At 41.3% G+C, this 23368-nt stretch overlaps 1 protein-coding gene across 1 annotated transcript; it reads right to left on the reverse strand.

Moving 5' to 3' along the window:
* Positions 1-7713: 7713 nt before the first annotated feature.
* On the reverse strand, positions 7714-22390 carry ENTPD3 (ectonucleoside triphosphate diphosphohydrolase 3). Its single transcript, XM_063452281.1, has 9 exons — positions 22261-22390; positions 20293-20410; positions 17376-17526; positions 16939-17098; positions 14477-14707; positions 13010-13282; positions 9886-9996; positions 9275-9412; positions 7714-8394 (listed from the first exon to the last, which is right to left on the reverse strand). The coding sequence occupies exons 1-9, from the start codon at positions 22387-22389 to the stop codon at positions 8206-8208; spliced, it is 1500 nt and encodes a 499-aa protein (XP_063308351.1). The 5' UTR covers position 22390; the 3' UTR covers positions 7714-8205.
* Positions 22391-23368: the final 978 nt, after the last annotated feature.

A 23368-nucleotide genomic window follows, 5' to 3' on the forward strand; every position in this document is an offset into this window, starting at 1 on the left:
TTGTTTAGTATTGTGAACACATTCACATGCTTGCTCAGCTCCTTCATATAAGGTTCACCAAACAATTTTCCTTGGCCCCAAGATCCACCAGTTTACCATCGATTCTAAAGAGCGCTGCTCGGCGTCTTTTAGACAAGAGGGCCACGTTGGTGTTGCCCAAGAAGCAGAAGCACCTTTGGGCCCACTCACTGACATCATGTGCCCAGTCGCATACCATGCCTGCCCGGAAGGTGTCCGCCTGTGCATGGGCTTGAGATGCAAGCGTCATCATGTGGGCCAGTGGTCCTATAGCATCTAGCAACTTATCTTGGGCTCCTTTAAAGCCTTTTTTGCCCCCTTTTGCCATGAAGGCCAGCATGAGTTGGTCGAACTCTGGGGTGAGTGCTACTTTATCCGGCAATGAAGGTCAGGGCCACTGAGAGGGCAATCTCTTGCGGACCTCTTTGTCTAAGGCCTTCCTGAGCCAAAAGTGTATAAACTTTGGGAGGTGGCGGTGTCCATTCTCCTGAATGCGGATGTTTCTCAGGTCGAACATCCGTTGACCTGTGGCGTCATAGAAACGCTCATTATCTGGCTGCTCTGAGGCCTCCGCCTCATCTATGTCCTCTTGTTGCTGGGGCTCACCCAGGAATGTCTCCTTAACTAAGGAGTTGTGACCCCTTGTCTCGTCGTCCGACTGAGACTCCTCGACATGCCATTCGTCCAGGACCAACAAAGAAGGGGGATAGTCATGCTCCTCATCCGAGGAAGCTTCGTATACTCTCTGAGGCAGGGATTGCCAGGGGTGCTTTGCCATGTTAGGCTTCTGTTTGGACCCTTCGCTCTTCCAGTGGAGTTTCGCCGGGCGTGATTGTTCCTTAGAGGATGAGTCAGAATCATCCGATATCTCTCTCGTCTCACGTTAAGATCGCTTGGGGAAGAGACTTTGGCAGGTCTTGGATAACTGGCAACACCCTGGCTAAGGCCTTTTCAACCAAGAGGCCACTGTCGCATTAATAAGGGCCTGTAGGTCTGATGGCATTTGGGATTTACCCTTGGGGTTTGCCCAAATTAACAGTGAACTGTGAGGTGGATAGGCACATTGCGGTAAATAGTCAGCAGGGACCACCAGGGGTTATAATGACTGATAATATATGTGGCCCACTTATAGGCAGACAAGTTCTGGGGCTCACCCAGAAATAAAGGAAACTGCGTGAACAGCTCTGCTCAGCAGCGCCAGTAAAAAGGGGGCTCACCCCAAGCCGGAGTACTAGGTAATAAACCTGACTGGCTGACCCCTCTTAAGGTTTGCGCTAACCTGTAGCAGGTCCCTGAGACAGCAGTACATGATAGGCAGATAGCTGAAGAAATTTCACAATTTATCATAGGCACTGGGTGAGTACGTCCACACAGTAGAAAGCTCCTACATACACTCAGGGTTTAAAATGGCCGCCGGGATTCTCGCGATGCGAAATCCAACATGGCCATCGAAAACCCTGCAAATCAGCAATAGGATTCGCAAGAAAAAGACTGTGAACAAAATAGACGAAAAAACCCACGAACAACGTAAAACCGCGTGTAGCGCACGAATGCCTAATGGGTATGAAAGCCTCACAGGCACTTTACGTTCACCGTTGTGGGCACGCTCTGCCGCGAGGACTCTCCAAAGTGGCGAGCGTAGCCACAGAGGGGCAGGAATATACCCAGACTGATCGCTGTGCCGCAAGGACTCTCCAAAGTGGCGAGCGTAGCCACAGAGGGGCAGGAATATACCCAGACTGATCAGTACCGTCGGTATAAGCCCGAAAAAAACACAACTTGTGGAGAAAACTAGAGGGAGGGAAGGGGAGGAAAAAGAAAACCTAGTCCCTCTAGCAGCCTAGAAGAAGGATGCAGGATATCCCCTAACCCACACAAAAGTAATCTTAAAATCATATAACTGAAACACAGCAATAAAATCACAATAATACTAAGACAAGCCAGTGACAATGTGAGACACACAATATTCTGACCTGACTTGTGATGGAGCAGCAAAGAAAGAGGAAGTGCCTCAGTGAAAGGAGCTTGTTATACACTCTGCTTGTCTCTTATTGGTCATTAGTTTTTTTCTTTGTTCTTTGCTGCTATGGAGTAGTAAAGGACGTTAATGCAAAATATGAAGCCTCCTGTCATGTGGTAAAATTATATACATTGACAAAAAATGGTTATGTATTTGTATGAGAAAATGGTAAACCATCATTAGACGAGAGCTTAAAAGTCAGGGTTTCACAATTATTTTTGTGGGAGGCTATACATGGGCCAGTATCTCAGGGACACAACATACAGTTCTGGTTGTCACGAAAAAAGAAAAAAAAAAAAGCAGAATGCACAAAGTGAAAGAACTTATCTTGACATGACCTGTCCATGAGGCTGACTCACACTATACTTTATAAAGGAAATAGTCTGATTAAGATATATTTGCCTTACATAATATAATATTTACAAAGCTCTGTAATGTAGAAAGACAGCAAGACAAAGTTATATATATATATATATATATATATATACATGGGCGTCCGCAAGGGGGGGGCAAGGGGGGGGCACTTGCCCCCATCTGGATTTTTAAGCTTGTTCTGCTATTTTTCGTGTGAGATTTAAAATGAACTGCAATACCGGCGCCGGCCAGTAGGTGGCGCTGTGTATGGAGAGAGACAGGGACAGGAAGCTGCATCTATCCCTGCTTCTCTCTGCTGATTGAAACCGCAGGGGAGCAACACATGCAGGCAACAGAGACAGCCTACAGCTCAGGTAAGTGAGGGATGGGGTGGGGGGGTTTAAAATAGTCTATAGATTAGGGGAGTGAGGGAAGGGGGGGCAGCCTATATATTAGGGGAGTGAGGGATGGGGGGGCAGCCTATTTATTAGGGGAGTGAGGGATGGGGGGAGCAGCCTATATATTAGGGGAGTGAGGGATGGGGGGGCAGCCTATATATTAGGGGAGTGAGGGATGGGGGGCAGCCTATATATTAGGGGAGTGAGGGATGGGGGGGCGGCCTATTTATTAGGGGAGTGAGGGATGGGGGCAGCCTATATATTAGGGGAGTGAGGGATGGGGGGCAGCCTATATATTAGGGGAGTGAGAGATAGGGGGGGCAGCCTATATATTAGGGGAGTGAGGGATGGGGGCAGCCTATATATTATGGGAGTGAGGGATGGGGGGGCAGCCTACATATTAGGGGAGTGAGGGATGGGGGGCAGCCTATATATTAGGGGAGTGAGGGATGGGGGGGCAGCTTATATATTAGGGGAGTGAGGGATGGGGGGGCAGCTTATATATTAGGGGAGTAAGGCATGGGGGGCAGCCTATATATTAGGGGAGTAAGGCATTGGGGGGGCAGCCTATATATTAGGGGAGTAAGGCATTTGTGGGGGCAGCCTATATATTAGGGGAGTAAGGCATGGGGGGCAGCCTATATATTAGGGGAGTGAGGGATGGGGGGGGCAGCCTATTTATTAGGGGAGTGAGGGATGGGGGGAGCAGCCTATATATTAGGGGAGTGAGGGATGGGGGGGCAGCCTATATATTAGGGGAGTGAGGGATGGGGGGCAGCCTATATATTAGGGGAGTGAGGGATGGGGGGGCGGCCTATTTATTAGGGGAGTGAGGGATGGGGGCAGCCTATATATTAGGGGAGTGAGGGATGGGGGGCAGCCTATATATTAGGGGAGTGAGGGATAGGGGGGGCAGCCTATATATTATGGGAGTGAGGGATGGGGGGGCAGCCTACATATTAGGGGAGTGAGGGATGGGGGGCAGCCTATATATTAGGGGAGTGAGGGATGGGGGGGCAGCTTATATATTAGGGGAGTGAGGGATGGGGGGGCAGCTTATATATTAGGGGAGTAAGGCATGGGGGGCAGCCTATATATTAGGGGAGTAAGGCATTGGGGGGGCAGCCTATATATTAGGGGAGTAAGGCATTTGTGGGGGCAGCCTATATATTAGGGGAGTAAGGCATGGGGGGCAGCCTATATATTAGGGGAGTAAGGCATGGGGGGGCAGCCTATATATTAGGGGAGTAAGGCATGGGGGGCAGCCTATATATTAGGGGAGTAAGGCATGGGGGGCAGCCTTTATATTAGAGGGGTAAGGCATGGGGGGCAGCCTATATATTAGGGGAGTAAGGCATGGGGGCAGCCTATATATTAGGGGAGTAAGGCATGGGGGGGCAGCCTATATATTAGGGGAGTAAGGCATGGGGGGCAGCCTATATATTAGGGGAGTAAGGCATGGGGGGCAGCCTTTATATTAGAGGGGTAAGGCATGGGGGGCAGCCTATATATTAGGGGAGTAAGGCATGGGGGCAGCCTATATATTAGGGGAGTAAGGCATGGGGGGGCAGCCTATATATTAGGGGAGTAAGGCATGGGGGCAGCCTATATATTAGGGGAGTAAGGCATGGGGGGCAGCCTATATATTAGGGGAGTAAGGCATGGGGGCAGCCTATATATTAGGGGAGTAAGGCATGGGGGGCAGCCTATATATTAGGGGAGTAAGGCATGGGGGGCAGCCTAAAGATTAGGCAAGTGAGGCATCGGGGGGCTGCCTAAAGATTAGGCAAGTAAGGCATGGGGGGGCAGCCTATAGATTAGGCAAGTGAGGCATGGGGGGGCAGCCTATAGATTAGGCAAGTGCGGCATGGGGGGAGGGGGAGGGCTAAATGAAGAGTCAGCAAGGAGCAGGGGCAGCAAGGAGCAGGAAGGGTCTGCAATGAGCAGAAAGGGACAGAAGGAGTAAAGGAGCAGAAAGAATCAGAAGGCGCACAAAGGTAAAGTTGAAGAAGGAGCAGAAAGGGACAGCAAGGAGCACACAGCTAAAGTAGGAGAAGGAGCAGAAAGGGTCTGCAAGGAGCAGAAAGGAATCAGAATGAGAAAGGAGCAGAAGGGCGCAAAATAAGCAGAAAGAAGCAGAAAGGTAAAGGAGCATCAGGAGCCAAATATAGAAGACAGTGTCAGAAGAAAAAGAATACTGTCAAATGAAGGAGAAGAAAAGGAGATTGGAGCAGGAAGGACAAATGAAGTGAACCCTCCACTTTATTCTGGACACCACATCATAAGGATTTGGTACCTGGGCCTGGCAGGGAAACTCTGGACCTTCTCATCTCCCCCAATAAAAAAAATATCAGTGTTAATGTGTTCACTTTTATTTACTGAGTGTCAGGAAGCACAGAGTGCCGCTGGGTAGGGGTGTTGCTGATTGGCTAGAGCAGTCAGCTGGCACTCTAAGCCAATCAGTAGCTCCCCATTCATAAAAAAGTAAAAAAAAATTATGAACCAGGAACTAGCGATTGGCTTAGAGCGTCAACTGTCAACTCTAGCCAATCAGCGGCACCCATGCCTGACGTCAATCTGCACTTCCCGACACTCCGTTTCAGATGCCGAATACCACTGAGGGACCTGGAGCTGGAGGAAGCCTTTGGGGTTAAACCATTTGAGAGCGGTTTAACCCCTTAAAAGAAAGAGCACCCAGGGGCTTCCTGGCATCATAGCATTTTCATTTAGATGAAGTTGTTATGGTGACCAGAATGTTCCTTTAATTTGCTTAAAGGAACACTATAGTGTCAGGAATACAAACATGTATTCCTGACACCATAGTTGTGAAAACGCTATTCACCCTGGCTTTATGTGATAATCACTATGCTCCTCCCCTTCATGACACTGTCAAAAAGGGGCCAAGCATAGATGTCATTACAATTATCCCCCTCCCCCCCCCCCCCCCGGAAAAATTCCTGCGGACGCCCATGTATATATATATTATTTGAAATCACTCTCTCTTTCATCATTGACTCTGGCCAACTAGTTTTGTTCATTTTTTTTTTTTTTTAATTCTTTATTTTTGTTGTGCAGGTGGTTACATGTTATCAACGGACGCCACAAAAGCGTACTTCAAGGTTCATATCAGTTAGACAGTGGCATGATAAGTCGCACAATTTTATATTTTCTAGGTATATCGATTAAACAGCTAAAGTGATAGAGTAAGCTTAACTAGAATACAATGAAATAAAATAACATAGTAGTTGCTCGTTGGTGCTAATTTTGATTTGCTAGCGTAGTTATAATGCTTGAACCTGTTTTGCAGTTTAGCAGTAGCTAATTAAAATATGGTAGTCATTCTGTGAGTGTATAGGCTAGGAGGTCTATAGGCTAGATAGTGGTTAACAGTACTAAGATTTGCCTACATTATAGAGTCACATTGTTAGTCTCTCTAGACATGTTAATGCTCTGCTGTGTAATTAGGTAACTAAGTGTATGCTTAATTTACCAAGCTAGTGTACATTTTGTAGGCATTATAATCAGGCTCATTGGATTATGTATGGGATTAACAACCTGCTGTATATACTTCAATGAGCTACATTAACTAGCATTAAAATGTGATGCAGTCATAAGCTTATTGAATATGCTCAAGGTAGGTCTCTGAAATGTCCCAGGAGGCTCCCTCTCAGATCAAGTCCTTGAAGCAGGGAGGCTACTATGGTAGAACTATAAAGCAAAATTAAGACTTGGGCCATCCTTATGTGTTGTGTGTTTGAGAGGGGCACACACATTTAAGAGGAAGTCCCAGCACCAGTGGCTCCTGGTCTCTTATCAGCCGACTCCCGTCATGGGTATCCCGGTGTTGGGCAGCTCAGTAAAGTATGTCAGGCCTCCAGGCTCCGGTCTCGTCTTGTGGGGCGGGACGGTCCCCCAGATGTTGAATGCCATGAGAACAGGAGACTCTCGACGAGGTGCAGAGGTATGTCTCACGCTTGACTGACTTTGGTTGTGCTGCTGCTTATGCCGGGGTGATGTTTGGGGCCTGGTCTGCCTTCTCCATGGGATCCTCTTCCCTGCGGGGGTCTCAGGTGTTTTCCTCGTTCGTGACATGCGTTGTTTTGGTGGGGGGCTGCTTGCCTGTGGTGGGGCTTGTTGCAGTACCCGTCTCTCCAGCTTTTGCCAGAATGCCGCCAGGATAGCCTCTAGCTTTGTTTGGAGCGTGGTCTCTGCGTTGTGAGCGTGGGTGCGAGGGAGGCACGAGGTGTCCGCCATTAGGAATGAGTCGGCAGTTATGTTAGTTGCTTGCCTTCCGACCTGCACCTCCACTTCTCCCCTACTGGGTTTAGCTCTCTTGGGTTGGACCGTGTTCACCCCCAATGGTCCCAGGGGGGGTAATGGGATGCCTGCCCCGCCATTGCAGTTGCTGGGTAGCCCCGGAGCGGGAGAGTGGCCGCCTCCCCCGCCCGGTGCACACAAGGCCGCATTCTGTCGCAAGTGTGGCTGCTCTGGTTTTACCGGGTCACCAACCCCTACTACCGTGTCCTCCAGTGTCAGGCTTCGGTGTAGGCTCAAGATGGTCCCGGAATTAGTCTGAGTGAGGCCGTGTTTCGCCTTCGATGCCAGGATTGTGGAGGAGCTCCTATGAAACACGTCTGCCCTCCATGACAGTCAAGCCCCGCCCCCTAGTTTTGTTCATTTTATACTGCTTGAATATATATATTCGGGGTCAATACAAACCATTGTGTGGAAATCAATTCACAAACCGGACTTTACATAGGACACAAGGTTTAGACTGGAAGAAAGAAAATTTCGTCTAAGGCAAAGAAAATGTTTTTTTACTGTAAGAACAATAAGGATGTGGAATTCTAAGCCTGTAAATGTTCTTCACTTTAAAATGTAATCAGGTTTAGCAAAATAAAATAATAATAATAATAATAATGCTTGAGGAATGGGAGGTATTTATTTTTATTACTGGGGAGATGGGAGGTCACATGGCACATTCCTTTTTTACTTTTCGGAGGATTTACCACCAGAAATCACATTGTACAATGTTCCATGACATAATATAATCATACAATAAAATCAATAATAAAATAAATAGACGAGTTGCCTAACTCACAATTCCTTCCTTCGGATCTCAATCACTCGATTCCTATACTCTGCTCTGTTTTCATATGTAAGATAAAACTGGGTCATGATTACGCCATGCATACTCCTTTCATGCTAGTGTCCCTGAGCTGGATCTGTACATTGATATTATTTAGCCTGAACACATCTTGGTAAAAATAGAACATCTTCCTAACAACCTGTACACAGCATCAGAAAGAACAGCGCTCCAAGACAGGACGGTCGCAACATCTGTGACTGCAAACCAGGAAGATGCAGGTCTGTCCTTCAGCTTGTTTGCAACATCCAGGTTTGAGGATATTTGTCCTAGCATGCACGAACTAATAAAATAAAGAGGACGACCAGGCAAAATGCTGATATAGTTGTGAATAGAGACAGGAGTCCAGCAAATAATGAAGAACTCATGGGAAGAATTATTAGTGGTCTCTCTGTTGGGATCATGTTTGTGAGATTCAGCATGTATCCAAGGGACCAGGCGATGCTGCTGTTACCGACCTGTTAATAAAAGTAATATTAGAAAATGGAACTCATAATTTAGCACTGCAAAAATTGACGACCATACCATGTTATTTTCCATAGTTTCAAATCAAACTGGACAAATGATATAGCAAAAATGAGTGGTTCTAGGAAACAAGATTAGGGATTAAGCGTAATAGAAATGGACAATGGGCACAAAGTGTCACAGCACCCCTGACACTCACAGCACTCTCACACACACACTGCACCCTCACACACAGCTTCATCACACGCACATGGCACCCTCACGCAAACACAGCACTCATCACTTGCACACACACACTGCACCCCTCACACACACTACACTCCTCACACAAACACTGCACCCCTCTTGTACACACTCTACACCTCTTACACACACAGCACCCTCACACACACACACTCACACTGCACAATACTTTTCCTTGCATTTTTGTCTCCTGGCATCCCATCTATGGAGACAAATTTCAAGCAAACACAGTGCAAGCATGTTATTAAATTTGCTTGCGCTGTGCAGAACAAATACAGGGTCTTTTTCTCATGCTAGAGCTCTTCAGCAGAGCTCTGTGCATGGTCTGCCTTGGAAGACCATTGAACCAACATGCTCACTTTGTGATGGGGCGTGCTTGCCATTGGTGATGACAAAACACACCCTATCTGGCCCGCCACCTTTTTAGTGTGCCGCTGTAATTAAAAAATGCCCAGGCCGAATTTTCTTCCCAGTCCGGCCCTGGACTTATCCCATCATCATGAGAAATGTATGTGTATTGAGAAGTCGACAAATCCATACAAAATATATCTGTATTGATTACAGGTGACTTTCTAACACACCCTCCTGCAGACCATATATACCATACAGTGCAAAGTACACATGACTTACCTCTTTCTGGAAATTAATTTGTGGCCAAGATTCAGCATCGAATTTATATCCATAAACCAAGAGATAATAGATGAAGTTTGCAGAAAAACAATAGGATCGTGCATATTTTTCTTCAAACCTACTTAAAATCTGTGGAAGCTTCAAAATACAAACAAACAAACAATTGTAATTATTACCGACACACACACACACAATTAAAAAATAATGTCTCTGGGAAACTCACAGCAAAAATGTATATTTAATGGTATGCTTACTGGGTTCACTCGAAGATCATTTTTCAATTTTTTTAATAAAATTAGTTGTAACCCACATATTTAATAAGGCATTAAAAAAGACAAGCCATTCCTCTTATGCTTTATTTAAAACAGTTATTATTTGCACAGTCCTGTTAATAAACAGGTTGCCAAAGAGGAATTTGCATACGCCTTGAACACATTTATATAATGTTATTCTAGAGGCAGTAAAAGGTAGCAACTGTTTTTTTCCCCAATCTGTGAATAAGTAACTATTATATTTCTAACTACTGTACTATTAGCTACAACTTTAAAACAAATTCCAATAACGCTAATTTTTGTAAATTTTGTCTGAAAATATCTGCATGTCACACAAACCTTACTCCATTCTTGATTACAGAAATTCCACATACTTGAGTTGAATTCATTTAACGGAAAATTTCCGGTGAGATTTAAGGAACTTGCGGTATAATAAAATCCTGAGAATGCCTGGGCAAAATAAAGAAACACATTGACATGAATAACATAATAAGGAAAAGTGCAGAAACATTCAACACGGAGCAATTCTCTAATATTATCAGGTCGCCTCCATTTTGAATTCACATGAAATTAAGCATGTTTACATCGATTTCTATCGCAGGTCACACTAGTTGAGTTTTAATTTGCTTATTCATAAACAATGCCTTATGTTGGGAAAGTACTACAAAATGGTAGTTCCCAATACCAGAGATACCAGGATACTCAGACATAATAAGGCCTGGTAGCAGTACAAATGCTTGTAAACAACACTCCTGCAACGATGTTCCATCTTCTAGAACCTTTTCATAGCATGATCCACAGTAAGATATATGTGCAAACTGCCAGACTATGAAAGACATTCATCAGCAAATTTTCTTTTGGCCTACTCATTGTCTACTTAAAGGGACACTCCGAGCATCACGAAAACTTCAATACATTTGATAACTTAAAGGGACACTATAGTCACCCAGACCACTTCAGCTCAATGAAGTGGTCTGGGTGCCAGGTCCCTCAGGGTTTAACCCTGCAGCTGAAAACATAGCAGTTTCAGAGAAACTGCTATGTTTACATTAGGGGTTAATCCAGCCTCTAGTGGCTGTCTACCTGACAGCTGCTAGAGGCGCATCTGCGATGCTGGATGCGAAATTTGCATCCAACGTGCAGAACGTCCATAGGAAAGCATTGAGAAATTGAATGCGCGAGCGGCACTTGCTGTAGCCAATTTTCCTCACCCCAAGGAAAGATGAATGCAAGTAGCACAGTGTGGGTTGGTATCCCAGGGCTATCCCAGGGCTCAATACTGGTGTGTTTTAGTACAGCCAAGCTTTGACATTCCCTGAGACGGCAAAAACTCGGCTTTTAAAGAATAGTAAGTGTTAAAACAGGCATTCAGAAGACCTCTATGGAAGGTTTGTTAAAGGACAATTTTTGTTATGATAATGAATCATATGCTGTAATAAAAGGAGGAGTGAATATTAATCTTGAGGGTCCGTCTAATTTAAGTGACCTTTATGTGATGTTGTTGAACATTTACATCAAGGAAAATGTGTTGTCATGGTGATTTACACTTATTAGGACTGGAGACAAAATCACCCAGCTCTGTTAACCCCCTGCCATCTATGCTACTATTATTTTAATTCGAACTTGGACAACGTCATATTTTCTTAATATTTAGTAATACTCTGTTGTCTCAGATTGAATAAACATTCTATTTCGTTTTTCATTGAAAAATATAAATAAACTAAATAATCAGATAAATAATGATAAAATAAATGTTTATGCAGTTTTCTAAAGTAAACAACTAGTAATTACTAAGCAATAAATGTGTAAAATATATATTTATGGTATGTAAAATTAATCTTAAGAAATTGAAAAAACAAAACAAAAAACAACTATACTCATATAACTAAAAGCTGGAAATACACATAAACTATATTTCTACAGTACCCTACATATACAAGATAGGATCTATGTCAGCCATTTTCTTAAATGCTACTAAATAATTTAACAGCAGACTTGGAGATTTGCTGCAGGCCAAACTGCAATTTAAGCCAATCAGATGAATTCCTGAACTCCAAACAAAAATGTACCCAAATCGAGGACAAACTGAACTGCACAATGCCAAACATGGGGGGTGTGATTCTGAATTTTACCCAGCTGAGGCAGTACTCCAAAGACCAATAGATTTTTCTCCCTGGTTATTTTTGCTTTCATGCCCAATGGATGGCCTTCCCAAATATTCTCAAAAACGATTAAATGCAATTACTTTAGCAGCCCATTGGGCATTGGCAGCCAGATGGCTGCAGACCGAGCCTCCTCCCTTAAAGGACGTAATCCTGAAAACAGAAGACAATTGTCCCATGGACGAATTGACTGCCAAGGCCAGATGATCCTCACCTTCTTTCACCAAAATTTGGGATCCATGGAGGGACTATATCTCTAGTAAGGGTTAGACGTAGAGTCTAGGATTGGATTGGGGTTCCCGTGTTGCTGCACTTTTTTTCTCTCTTCCTCGCCTCCCTCTTTTTCCTTCTTTCTTGCCAACGTATCGTGCATATAGTCAGAAAATCAGTTTATTGTGGATATTCTCACATCTGCTTTGGGGGCATACAGGGATACAGGGTTGCTAATGACGGTAAGATTCTCTGATGAATCCACACTACAATGCATTGTACATTGTGATTCTCAGCGTCTCTGATGTAATCAGCCACTTTGCATATTATGTACTTCAATTAATTGTTTGCTATGATTTGCATATCTACACTGTGTCATTGTCATGTGTATGCTGTCCTGACTCTCTTAAATAAAGAATTAACAAAAAAAATAAATATATATATATATATAATATTATGTACATATTTTGCAGCACACTGATTGGCCCATATTCCCACCTTCTTTGTTCTTCTGATTCGGTTAGTGAATCAGAATCTCGGTACCGAAATTCTGCCAAACCATAGTTATATTTGTTGAATTCAGGTGTTCCCAAAAAATATATATATATTTTTGGGAATATATGGTTTGGCCATGCCTTCTAAACTTCCCCCTCCCCGCCTTGACCTAGACTCTTAATCAGTGTCTTGGCATTTCATATGTAGCAGATAAGGTGATGAAGAATTGATTGCCTTGATTCATGGTATCTTCCTGAAATGTCCTTTTAGATTATACCCTCTTTTACTTTCTCCATTCACCATCTACCTCTCAGAGGTTTGGACTTAATTCTGTTTCATTGTCTCCAAGCATGAGGAAGGCTTTTTCAAAGGTTCCCTTTAGTCCATTTCTTCTTGCGGTGCCCTCTTGCAGATTTTTTCAGATTGTTCTGTTTCATTTCCATTTTCTTCTTCCCCTTGTATCTCCCTTTTCGGAGCAGAGCACCTATCTGCTTCTGTCCTTGTTTACTTCAAGTTTATATGTGAACGTATGTGCCCAGCCTTTAAAATTAGTATGCTTAGTAAATTAAACAATGTCCACATAATGTAATGCTTACCGAAAATTGCCCTTTCACCTTGGGTTGGTAAATTCCATCAAATGAACAATCTTGTTCACCATTGCACGATGTAATATTAAAGAGTGAGGCCACCTTCTCAAGACACTTAGTTGGATTTCCAGTTCCCTTAAAATTGATGACTTTGTCTGGATTGTAATTAGCTGGACGAAACGGTGCAGAACACAAACTTCCAAATACATGACTTGAAGTAAAATTTGTCATGTAATTTTGTGGGTAGCAAGGGTTTTCAACATCACGTTTCCCAATGGAATTCTAAAAGATTCAAATATAGAATAGACATTTCAAGTTACCATTATAGTGTGCTGTTAAGGTAATTTATGCTGCTCAACAATATAATAGGCTGCACCCAGCAATACTTTACAGTTGGATTACCAAATCTTCACAAAAGGAAATTTGTTGAAGAATACAAATTATCAATCAAAAGCAATACTTTCTAACCACATATTATTAAATGTATTCATAAATGACCAAAGGTCATAGTGAAAGTACAGTTATTGGGACACTACAAGCATTATGGCAACGTATGCCTTTTGAACAGATTAAAAGACCACTCCAAGCATCATAACCACTGTAGCAACCTGTGGCAATTCTGCAGCAATTTTCCAAATTATTTGTAATTATAATGTCAACCCCTGGAAGACAGTGGTTTATGAGATATGGTGAGCTTTAATATTAAAGATAACAAAAGTGTGAAGATTGGCTAAAATGTTTTCTGCTACCTCTTGGGCTGAGCAGAGCTCACTAGAGTGGATTTGCTACACATGTTGGGTCATCAATGGAGAATATGTTTTTGTATTTTGTAGACATATATTTTTTAGAAATTGTGCAAAAGAAAAATGAGACTTAACTCCAGCCTGGAACGTCCCATAAAACCTTGGACTACACAAGGATCTTTATCAAATTTAAATTTTTGACCTATTAAACAAAATGTTGGGTTTATGTCAAAACTAAAAGAGTTAACTAAGCATACACACACTGATCTGTCAGTCATCAGGTATTATTTTACTGCTTTACGTTTGTAAAAAAATAATATATAGGTGTGAAACAAAATTATATTCACCTCCTATTCCTTGTTTATAAAAAAAAACAAAACTTGAAAATATAACTTCAAATCACGAGTCTATAATCTTTAGAATATTGGCCAATACTGCAAAGCTGGAAAAAATATGTCACACTCCCCTGATTTGAAGAGTTTCTAAAACTTGACCATTTTATTTTAAATTGTCTTTTAGCACAGAGATCCACCAGTTTCTTCCAGAGATCAAGAGTTACATCACATTTACTCCATGTTTAGAAGTATGTAATTAACATTCAAAAGAGTACAGAGGAGAAAAGTATGGTGACCTTCAACCCATATTACCAAACGTAACTTAGTGTGCAATGACACATATGAAAAACACACATTTTATGCAGCTTTCATTTCATGAAAATCTCTTGTTTTTGTACCTGAGCTAACGACGCTAAAAGTCTCTTCTCTGATTCATCTCGCCCATAGCACTGAAAGCTGTGCGTGTAGATGTTGTATTGATATCCATACAGAATAACCTGGACTGTGCTATTCGGATTCTGGTCTGTCATCTCTGGAATAAAAGATATCTGTGTAGAGGCGCCTCCCAGATCCAAAGCTCCAGTGGTCTCAGCTCCGTGAGGTCGTACCCAAGCTCTCCAAATGTTTTTCTAAATTAAAAGTTGAAGGAAAAACAAATAGGCCATAATGAACACAATACTGTAATTTAAAACAGCGTATTATTGCTGTGATATTTGAAGCCCGATCAGCTATTCTAGACTCCTACATAAGAGAGACACCTGGGTAGAAAGTAGGGCCAAAGTCATTTGTGTCCTTATGAGGAACTGTCCATCCAGAACAGTGTAATTTAGAAGACATGCATCATTTATTTTTATTGCATTTGAATTTAATTCATTTTATAATAGTCTCCTATTATATTACTATTTGAATTGTTTTAGATAACATCCAAAAATAAACCTAGGCTATATCACTAGGCACACTTTAGTCCAAAGTCTGCAAATACAATTCAGAACAATTTAGTGTCTGGTATGAAATTTGCCCCAAAATATCTTAATTTTTTTGGTCACATTTTATACTTCAATATTGGGATGATACTGGAAGGGGATCATTTTTTATTAAATGTTGAGGTTATATTCCAGAGTGTTGGGTCAATTGAATGTTGGCCCAATGTCACAATTTATACTTTTCAAGACACTTTTGAGAGGAGGGGGAAGGATTTAATGTCCTATATGGAGTGTATTTCGACAAGAAGCCATGCAATCTGCAGTGAATGCTATACCACAGGCCATTATTACTAGGTGACGGGCATTGGTGCTTAGTGGCATAAGAAATATTTCATGGAGGTACAGTATATAATATCTTATGCCTCAGGGTTGAGTCTCATCACATCTGAAAGCAAATTACATTCAAAGTGACTATTATAATGCCGGACATGTTTGCCTTGCTTCTTTACCACTGCTAATAACATCAGCTTTGTCAACAATCTTTTTTTAGAAAATGAAATGGTTTCCCTTAAGAGTTTTTTAAAGAAAATACATACTATGTCAAATATAATTTTTTTTTGCCAACTCAAATTTCCTCCATTCTACCATTCCAATGCACTCCTCTGTGCAGTGACTCAGAGGACAGCAAATTAAATGTAGAATGTTGTGGTGACTGAATTTTTGGAATCAGAAGCTGGGCCATGTCTTATCCAGCTCTGCCATAATTCAATCTGGTTTTACCCATTGTTACCCACACCTAGTCCATCGTACACCACCTACATCAAACCTTGCCCCAACCCCTGACTCATTTCATGACCTTAGAAGCCTAGGCAGAAGAGAACAGAGTGATTGACCTATCAAAGTAAACATATAAATTTGAAATTAGAATCAAAATGAACTATTCAAAAATTTATTCATATGCAAAAGTTAATCTACAACAAGAATTTGGTGGTAATGTAAATAATACAAAATGAAATAGAAAAGCTACAATTTCTGGGGATATTGTGTGAAGTGTTCTTGCCTCCACCAGTAGTCTACAACTGGAGTGGGCGGAGTAACTGTTATTATTTATTTATATAGCACATTTAATTGCAACGTTGTTGCCCAAAGTGCTTCACAGTTACATTAAAACATACATTTATAAAAACATTAGCAGGTGCAAAAGGCCCGGTCTATGACATCACTTGCTGCTGCAGCCTGGCACAGGTCAGAGTATTTTGGCGGTTGCCATCTTCAAACGGTTGTATTTTAAAAACTATGCATCCTACAGTGAAGAGCTTTATATTGTGAAAATCACAAGACCCAGACCTACATTGTGATGCATGGTATGTCTCTGAAGTATTAAAAATGAAGGCACAGTCGCAGTTTAGAAATTGCCCTTCAAATGTGAGCTTTGCAGAGTGGAGTTTCAATGAATATCAATGGACGGCGTGAGTTGCAAACAAATGGTCATATTGTGAAAACTATCAGGACTATGGATTAGGCATGGACATTTTTAGTGGCAGGAGGGATAACTGAACGTTTTGATATAAGATTTGTGTAGGTGGGCTTGAAAATGAGGGAGTGGTGGCAGTTTAGAAATCATGTCCTGATTTTTCAGCTTTTGCCAGCTCCCACTGTAGTTTTGAACATTTTGCCATTCATTCCTATGGGATCAATTTTGCCTCGAGAACGATATTCCGTGAACCATTCGGCGAAACGTTCCACAAAGTAATAGCACACCAATCGGGAACAATCCGCACGTTTTGGTATATTTTTGTCTATGTAGTGTAAAAACTGTGGGAGGAGTTAGGGTGGTAAATTTGGCTATAATAATAATAATATATATGTGAGATAACATCAAGTGGTCTTGCTATGCAAGAACACTTAAATAGAAACATGCAATTGTCTGCACACACCTCCAAGAAATTTCCCATTAAATAGTTGACCGTGATCCACCCATAGACACCTTCATCCTGACCAGTAATAATTTGAGCTCCTCTAAAATCAAATGGTTGAGTTTGAAAGTAGTTCTGAATACTGGTCAGGATCTCTTCAGCCGCACTTTCATTTTTCAACCTAAGCAGTACACAGGAAATAATATTGTGAGAAATTGAAAAAAATAAAAATAGAACTGCAAGACCAATTCCAATACCATGCCTTTCAAACAAATAAATCGTCATCATCATTAGCAGCACATTCCACAAGGAAACTCTCGGTATCATGGGGTCTCTCTCTGAAGTATGTAAATAAACTTGTCCCAACAAGAGTGCTTGGGCGTTCCTTCACCTGATATGTCATACAGGTGTGTGAGCTAAACTCTCTTACAATAAACTTTATTCAGCAAATTACTCACCGGAGGAGTCTCATTCCAGCTGTGGCACCCAAGTAAGCTGGAGTACTGTTCTGCTGGTTGGCTGGGATAATTTCCCTCACCTTCTTCATGCATCCATCAATATTCAGGGCAGCTTTAGCTGGATCATTGGTGTAGCTGGATATTCCCTGACCTAAAACCACAGGCTAAGTGGTGGTTCAATAAATAGTTACAGGGTAGACGTGAAAACATTACCATCTGTACACACTGGCCTTCGGTAACCCAGCTGAAAATACACTGTTGTCAATGAAAGAGTATATTTCAACGTTTATAAAACTCAGATTTGCTGAACTCTGGCAAAAATTAGGCAGACATAATGTTTTTTACTGCAATAGTGAACTGCGAGTCTCGAGTTACTTTGATGGTCTTTCATTTCTGTTCTATTAATAACAAAATAAAAACTCGATATACAAAAGAAAAGAAAAATAAATTAGGCAAACATAGGAAAATTTTTCCCCAACTTACTTATAGGCACAGCATGGCTAATTTAGCCTTGTTTGCTATGTGGATTTCAAATCACTACATTTCAGAGCTCAGTGAAAAAAAGGCACTTATTATCGTTAGCTAATTTGCTACCTTAACATCTTCTATATATTGACAGCAAAGCAAATCATATATGAATGTGGGATTTTTTTATGCATAAAAAAGTCCAATAGTTCTCTAAAACCACTTTGCTAATTTTTATGTCTGTGTTTACATTTCTCCAGTGAACTCACTGTATCTTTTTTTCCCGTTATACATGTCTCACCACATTCGTAGCGTCTTCATTGTTATCTTTGCCATCACCACTTTCTGACCATTTTATTTCAGTCATTATACACCATGACTCAATCCTTGGACTCATATTATTCTTGAACCTTTCTTCAGCAATTAAGTGGAATTATTGGGAGATGGTGTTAGAAATATAAATGTGTTTGTATGCCTTTGTTACAGCCTGATATAGAGGATTCACAGATCCATGGATTTCTAACACAAACTGCTTGCAAAAACACAGATTCCCATTTACAATATTCATGGCAGGAAAAAAAGCAGAAAACGTTAACTAAAGCCTAATGCACTCTCCTACAACTCCGAGTTCTAATAAAACCATTGCCACATGTACTTTTCACTTTCATAAACTTGCTCTGGAGTGCCCTTGCATCTAGCAATCCCATTTTACAAAGCACAGAGACAGTGCTACATTCTTATATTAGTATGGTGAGAAAAAAACAAAACCAGTATTGACACAAAGGTCATGAACAAACACCTTCCCAGATAATGCACAGAAAAGTCACAGAACTAAAAACTCCAAACTGCATGTAACATCTGCAACACAAACAGTCATTTTTTTTTAATAAAGTCTATGCACCTAGGATGCAAATGTCATGTTCTTTACTACAGATTATTGATCAAGCCGTATAACCGGCATAGCAGAGACTTCTTATGGAGCTAAATGAATAATATTTCTTTTTTTTAAATGTTTTTTATTCTTTTTTTTTTTCATGTGCACTGCTTTACAACAGGCATGCAGAGCCACGACAGCTTCTGCACGCTTTTTATACCATTTTGCAGTGTAGACAGCACATTTTTTCTTATATATAACATGAAGAATACTGGCAGAGAAACATAAAGGTAGTATGGGTTAGCATGTTAGACTGAGCATTCAAATAACTTTCCTTAGGTGAGGTCCCTGAATGTCTGGTTAAGGTACACGCTTCAAAAGTCAACGATTATGACATTACTTGCTGAACATAAACATGCTAGGTCACGTAAGTAAAACTTTGCTAGCAATCAAAAGTGTCATCTATACTGTAGCTAGTTTACATCATTTAAGCATTAGGATGAACAGGAAAGATAAACTAAGAACTTGGCTCATTATGATGCTATGAATAATCTTACATTGGTTAGCAAAGGTATTAGGCTGTAGTTAACGTTGAGTTTGCAATACGACCACTGGGTACTAATTGCACCATGAATGCCCTTAAGGGACAGTGAGTTTAATGTCTCTGTAAGAGTGCTGGTGTATATTATGTGCTGTCCGTTTATCCTATACCATGTATGGGCCATCGGAGCTTGGTAGGCTGCATGGTCTGTAAGGTGATGTTGTTCATCCCTGGGAAGGGCTGTGTGTTGGACCAGGCTCCTTGCATGTGGCTCGTAGTGGGTGAGCTGCGCCGGGGGTTCCCGTTCTCCTGGGCCTAGGTCTCCCGTGAGTCCCTTGCCGCTTGTCTGGTAGCATTCCGTTTTGGTTTGGCTGGGTCATGGGTCTGCGGGCGCTTTACGTGTGGGGGGATTCCCCAAGTGTTTGGACGGCGTGTTGGCTGTGCCGCCGGGCGAGCCCCATGCTCAGTGTCGGTTGCAGGTTCGCGGTCCGGTGCATCTTTTCTCTGGGTCAGCTGCCCATGTGAGTGTAGGCTTTCAATGCGGTGCCAGAATGCTTGGCATATGCGTTGAAACCGGGCTTCAAAGTCTTCCCGCCAGGACTGAATGTCCGCTCCCTCTGTGGTTTGTCGGGGCTGCGGTTCGGCGGCCATCTTGTGCTCCATGAATAATATTTCTATATAATTCTATGCAGTGCTTTTTATACTAAAAGGACTCATTCAATAGTACTCATTTTTGTTGATTTTTTTTTTTGCAGAGCAGCATTATTACACATCCTACACTTCCCAAGAGAAGAACGCAAGCTATAACACTGTTACACTAAACAAATCTATTTCAAAGGAAGACATTGCTACATTAAACCATGAAGCACAGTTTTCCATTGTAAATAAATAAATGAATTAAAAAATGAGACTTTTCTATTTACTGATCATGTAATGAAACATTGTAAGAGGAAAGCTGGCTTCTTTGTTATCTAGAAAGCCTGTACTACCTTCAAGGTTAAAGTAGATTGTGAACAATGAAAGAAGGACGTTCTTACCATTCACATTGCATTTGTAAGTCTGGCTCACCACCCCAGTATTATTCTCCTTTTCAGCCGGCCACTGATATACGTACACTGTAGTCCGAGACGATCCAGCATCCAGCACTATTCCATACTGGAACAAAACAAGATAATCTGCAATCAGAATCTATGCACTGTGCTGGCAATATCCATTCTAAATGTATAAAGTAAGTGATATACTTACCCAAAGCTTCCTTTACCCCCTTCAATGTACTCAAAGCACTATATGTGACTAAAGGTGTCTTTATCGGCCTACTGTGCCATATGTGCATGGTTTCGTCTTTTAAGGTTAGCTAGAATTTTAAGTTAAAGAGTCACTATGGTAACCTAGACCATTTCATCTCAATTAAGTGGTCAAGGGGCAGTAGCCCTGTCCTTTTAACTCTGCAATGCCAAACATTTAGGGTTAAAGCCATCTCTAGTGACGGTCTTCCTAAACTTCAGGGACGGAATGCCCTCAAATAATAGTATAGCGCAGAACTATAGCACATTAAAATGCCCTTTATGGTACATTTAACAAAAATATTGCATGTTACTATTTAAAAAAAAACGTCATTCCAATGTAAAAATCTTAATAAGCGTCCAGCAATTCCATACAATTTTTCAAGTATACGTTACAGAGCTCAATTTGTTATTTATAAATCTCTTATCAAATTAACGGGAATCTGGTTCTTTTGACAGTGACCAACGCACATGCAGTGCCATCTTTTCTCCTTATGTTATATTAATTCAGCTGGGATAATCATGCAAAATAACAATGCCAGAATTATAAAAAGATGGGTTGGCTTCAAGTGGCTCTGTCACCTTCTGGGGTCTTTGCATATTTTGCAAAGACCTCCAATGGTGACATCACTTCTTGGTGTGCAGTGAACTGGGAATGCAGCAGAGTTGAGATATATCGTATTGACTTGAATCTAATGTGCCATCAAATCTAATGCGCACCCTTGGTGTCATCATCAGAATTGCCGATTTTTAGCCAATCCAATGCCTTTCCATCGGGAAAGCATTGGATTGACTAAAATCGGCAAGGGGCGGGGCCAAATGCCGCTTTGGCCAATCAGCACCTCCACCTGAAGCAATGCATCTCTATGAGGAAAATTCAGCGTCTCCATGCAGAGCATAGGGATGCTGAACGGCAGTGCTGCCTACTGTGCAGCACTGAGCCAGGAAACACCTCCAGAGGCAATGAATTCGCCAGTGTGAATTCACCTGTTTGAATTCACCAGTTTTAACTCATGTGTTTAAATCTGTGTGTTTAAATTCATCTGTTTTCATTCGTGTGTTGGAATTCACCAATTTTAATTCACTAGTTTGAATTCACGAATGCAATTCTCCAGAAAATTTCCCCCCGAATGTAATGCGCCATCGTATCTAATGCGCATTCAAATTTTGGGAACCTTATTTTCCAAAAAAGGTACGCATTAGATTTGAGTAAATTCGGTACTTACCTGATGTTGTCCTCCGCAGGTGCTGCCATCTTATTTTTTCAGCTCCTTGCATTTTATTCAGCCAGAGCCCACGTCAGTGCTGTACTCTCACGTGTGTGAAAGCACAACACTGATGTCTATGGTGAATACCGCAAGCCGGCTGCGGGAGTCTCAATAAATATTGTCATGTTATGAGCCTTTTTCACACAGCCACCACTAGTTACGCCTGGGGGAAGTAAAATTACTTCATGGCGGTAGCTCCGCCTTATGTCAAGTTTTGTCTAGTGGAGAGAAAATACATCAGGTAAAGGAGTCTCAATTTTGTCTTATGGTATGTTTTGATTGCACTGGTATGTAAATGAAATTCCAACACAGTTTTTATGGTTTATTTCATGAAGATTTATATATTTATGGAATTATCCATATATTGGGGGGTTGGGCGTGACTGAGCCTCTTTTGAAAATTCAAATACTGCATTCTGACATATTGTCATCAAGTGCTAGCTCTGCCGACATACCTTGAGTCCAGGAGAAAGTGTCTGTTCTTTGTTCATTTGAACGTACGAAATTGAAATGATAACCGATATACTGATTACAAGAAAAAGTACAGAAATAACAAGTGGGACTTTTGTTTTGGAAGGCATCATTGTACCTGCAATAAAAAAAAAAAAAACAACATGTTAAAGACAGAAAAGATTCAGATTTTATTTTAAAGATTTTTCTTGTCCTTATAAGTACACACTCTAAGGATGAATAAAAATGGGAGTTCAAAGTGAATTCCATTTTGTAGTCACTGAATTAGAAAACAAAAATTGACTTAGCTTTCACTTCTGCTATAATTTAAATAAGTTAATAAATAAACAATTCACAATTTAGCAAATAATCCTGAGTATTGTTTTTTTTTTGCCTAGACACCAATGCATTTTTCCATTTTATTAAATGAAAATAACGTGAACAGAGTATTAGAATTTGTCTGGAGTTAAGAATGTTGAGGCTACTCAGTGCCATTTGAATTTTGTATTGTATCAGAAAATGTCTATAGAGTCTATAGAATCAGATGTTTTCCAGGATTATTTGGACAAGTTGGCCATTAATTCTTATTGTTATTTTAATACTTAAACATTGAAAAGGTTCCCAACACCATGAATGACATGCATCTCTACCTAAGTGTGGGCTTGCCAGGTTGACCATTACATAATTAAAGGGACAGTGCATAAACACCATACAATTCTAAGCACCATAACCACAGTGAATTGCATTTAAAGCTTTCAGCACTGATTCTACTTGGTTTAAAAATAAGGTTAACAGTGAAACCACGAAGCTGAATCTTCTTTACCGTTATAAATGCTTATATGGACACTATCGTCACCAAAACAACTTTAGCTTAATGAAGACGTTATAGTGCATAGATCATTCCCCTGCAGTCTCACTGATTAATTCTCTGCCATTTTTGGAGTTAAATCACTTTTGTTTCTGTTTATTCAGCCCAAGACATACATCTCCTGGATGTGACTGACACAGCCTGCATGAAAACAAAATGGGTTCATTTTCAATCAGATGTAACTTTAAAAGGTTTTATCTCCTGCTCTGTAAATTGGACTTTTATTACATATAGGAGGCTCCTGC

This window comes from Pelobates fuscus, chromosome 4, assembly GCF_036172605.1.
Source record: "Pelobates fuscus isolate aPelFus1 chromosome 4, aPelFus1.pri, whole genome shotgun sequence".
Classification (NCBI taxonomy): Eukaryota; Metazoa; Chordata; class Amphibia; order Anura; family Pelobatidae; genus Pelobates; species Pelobates fuscus.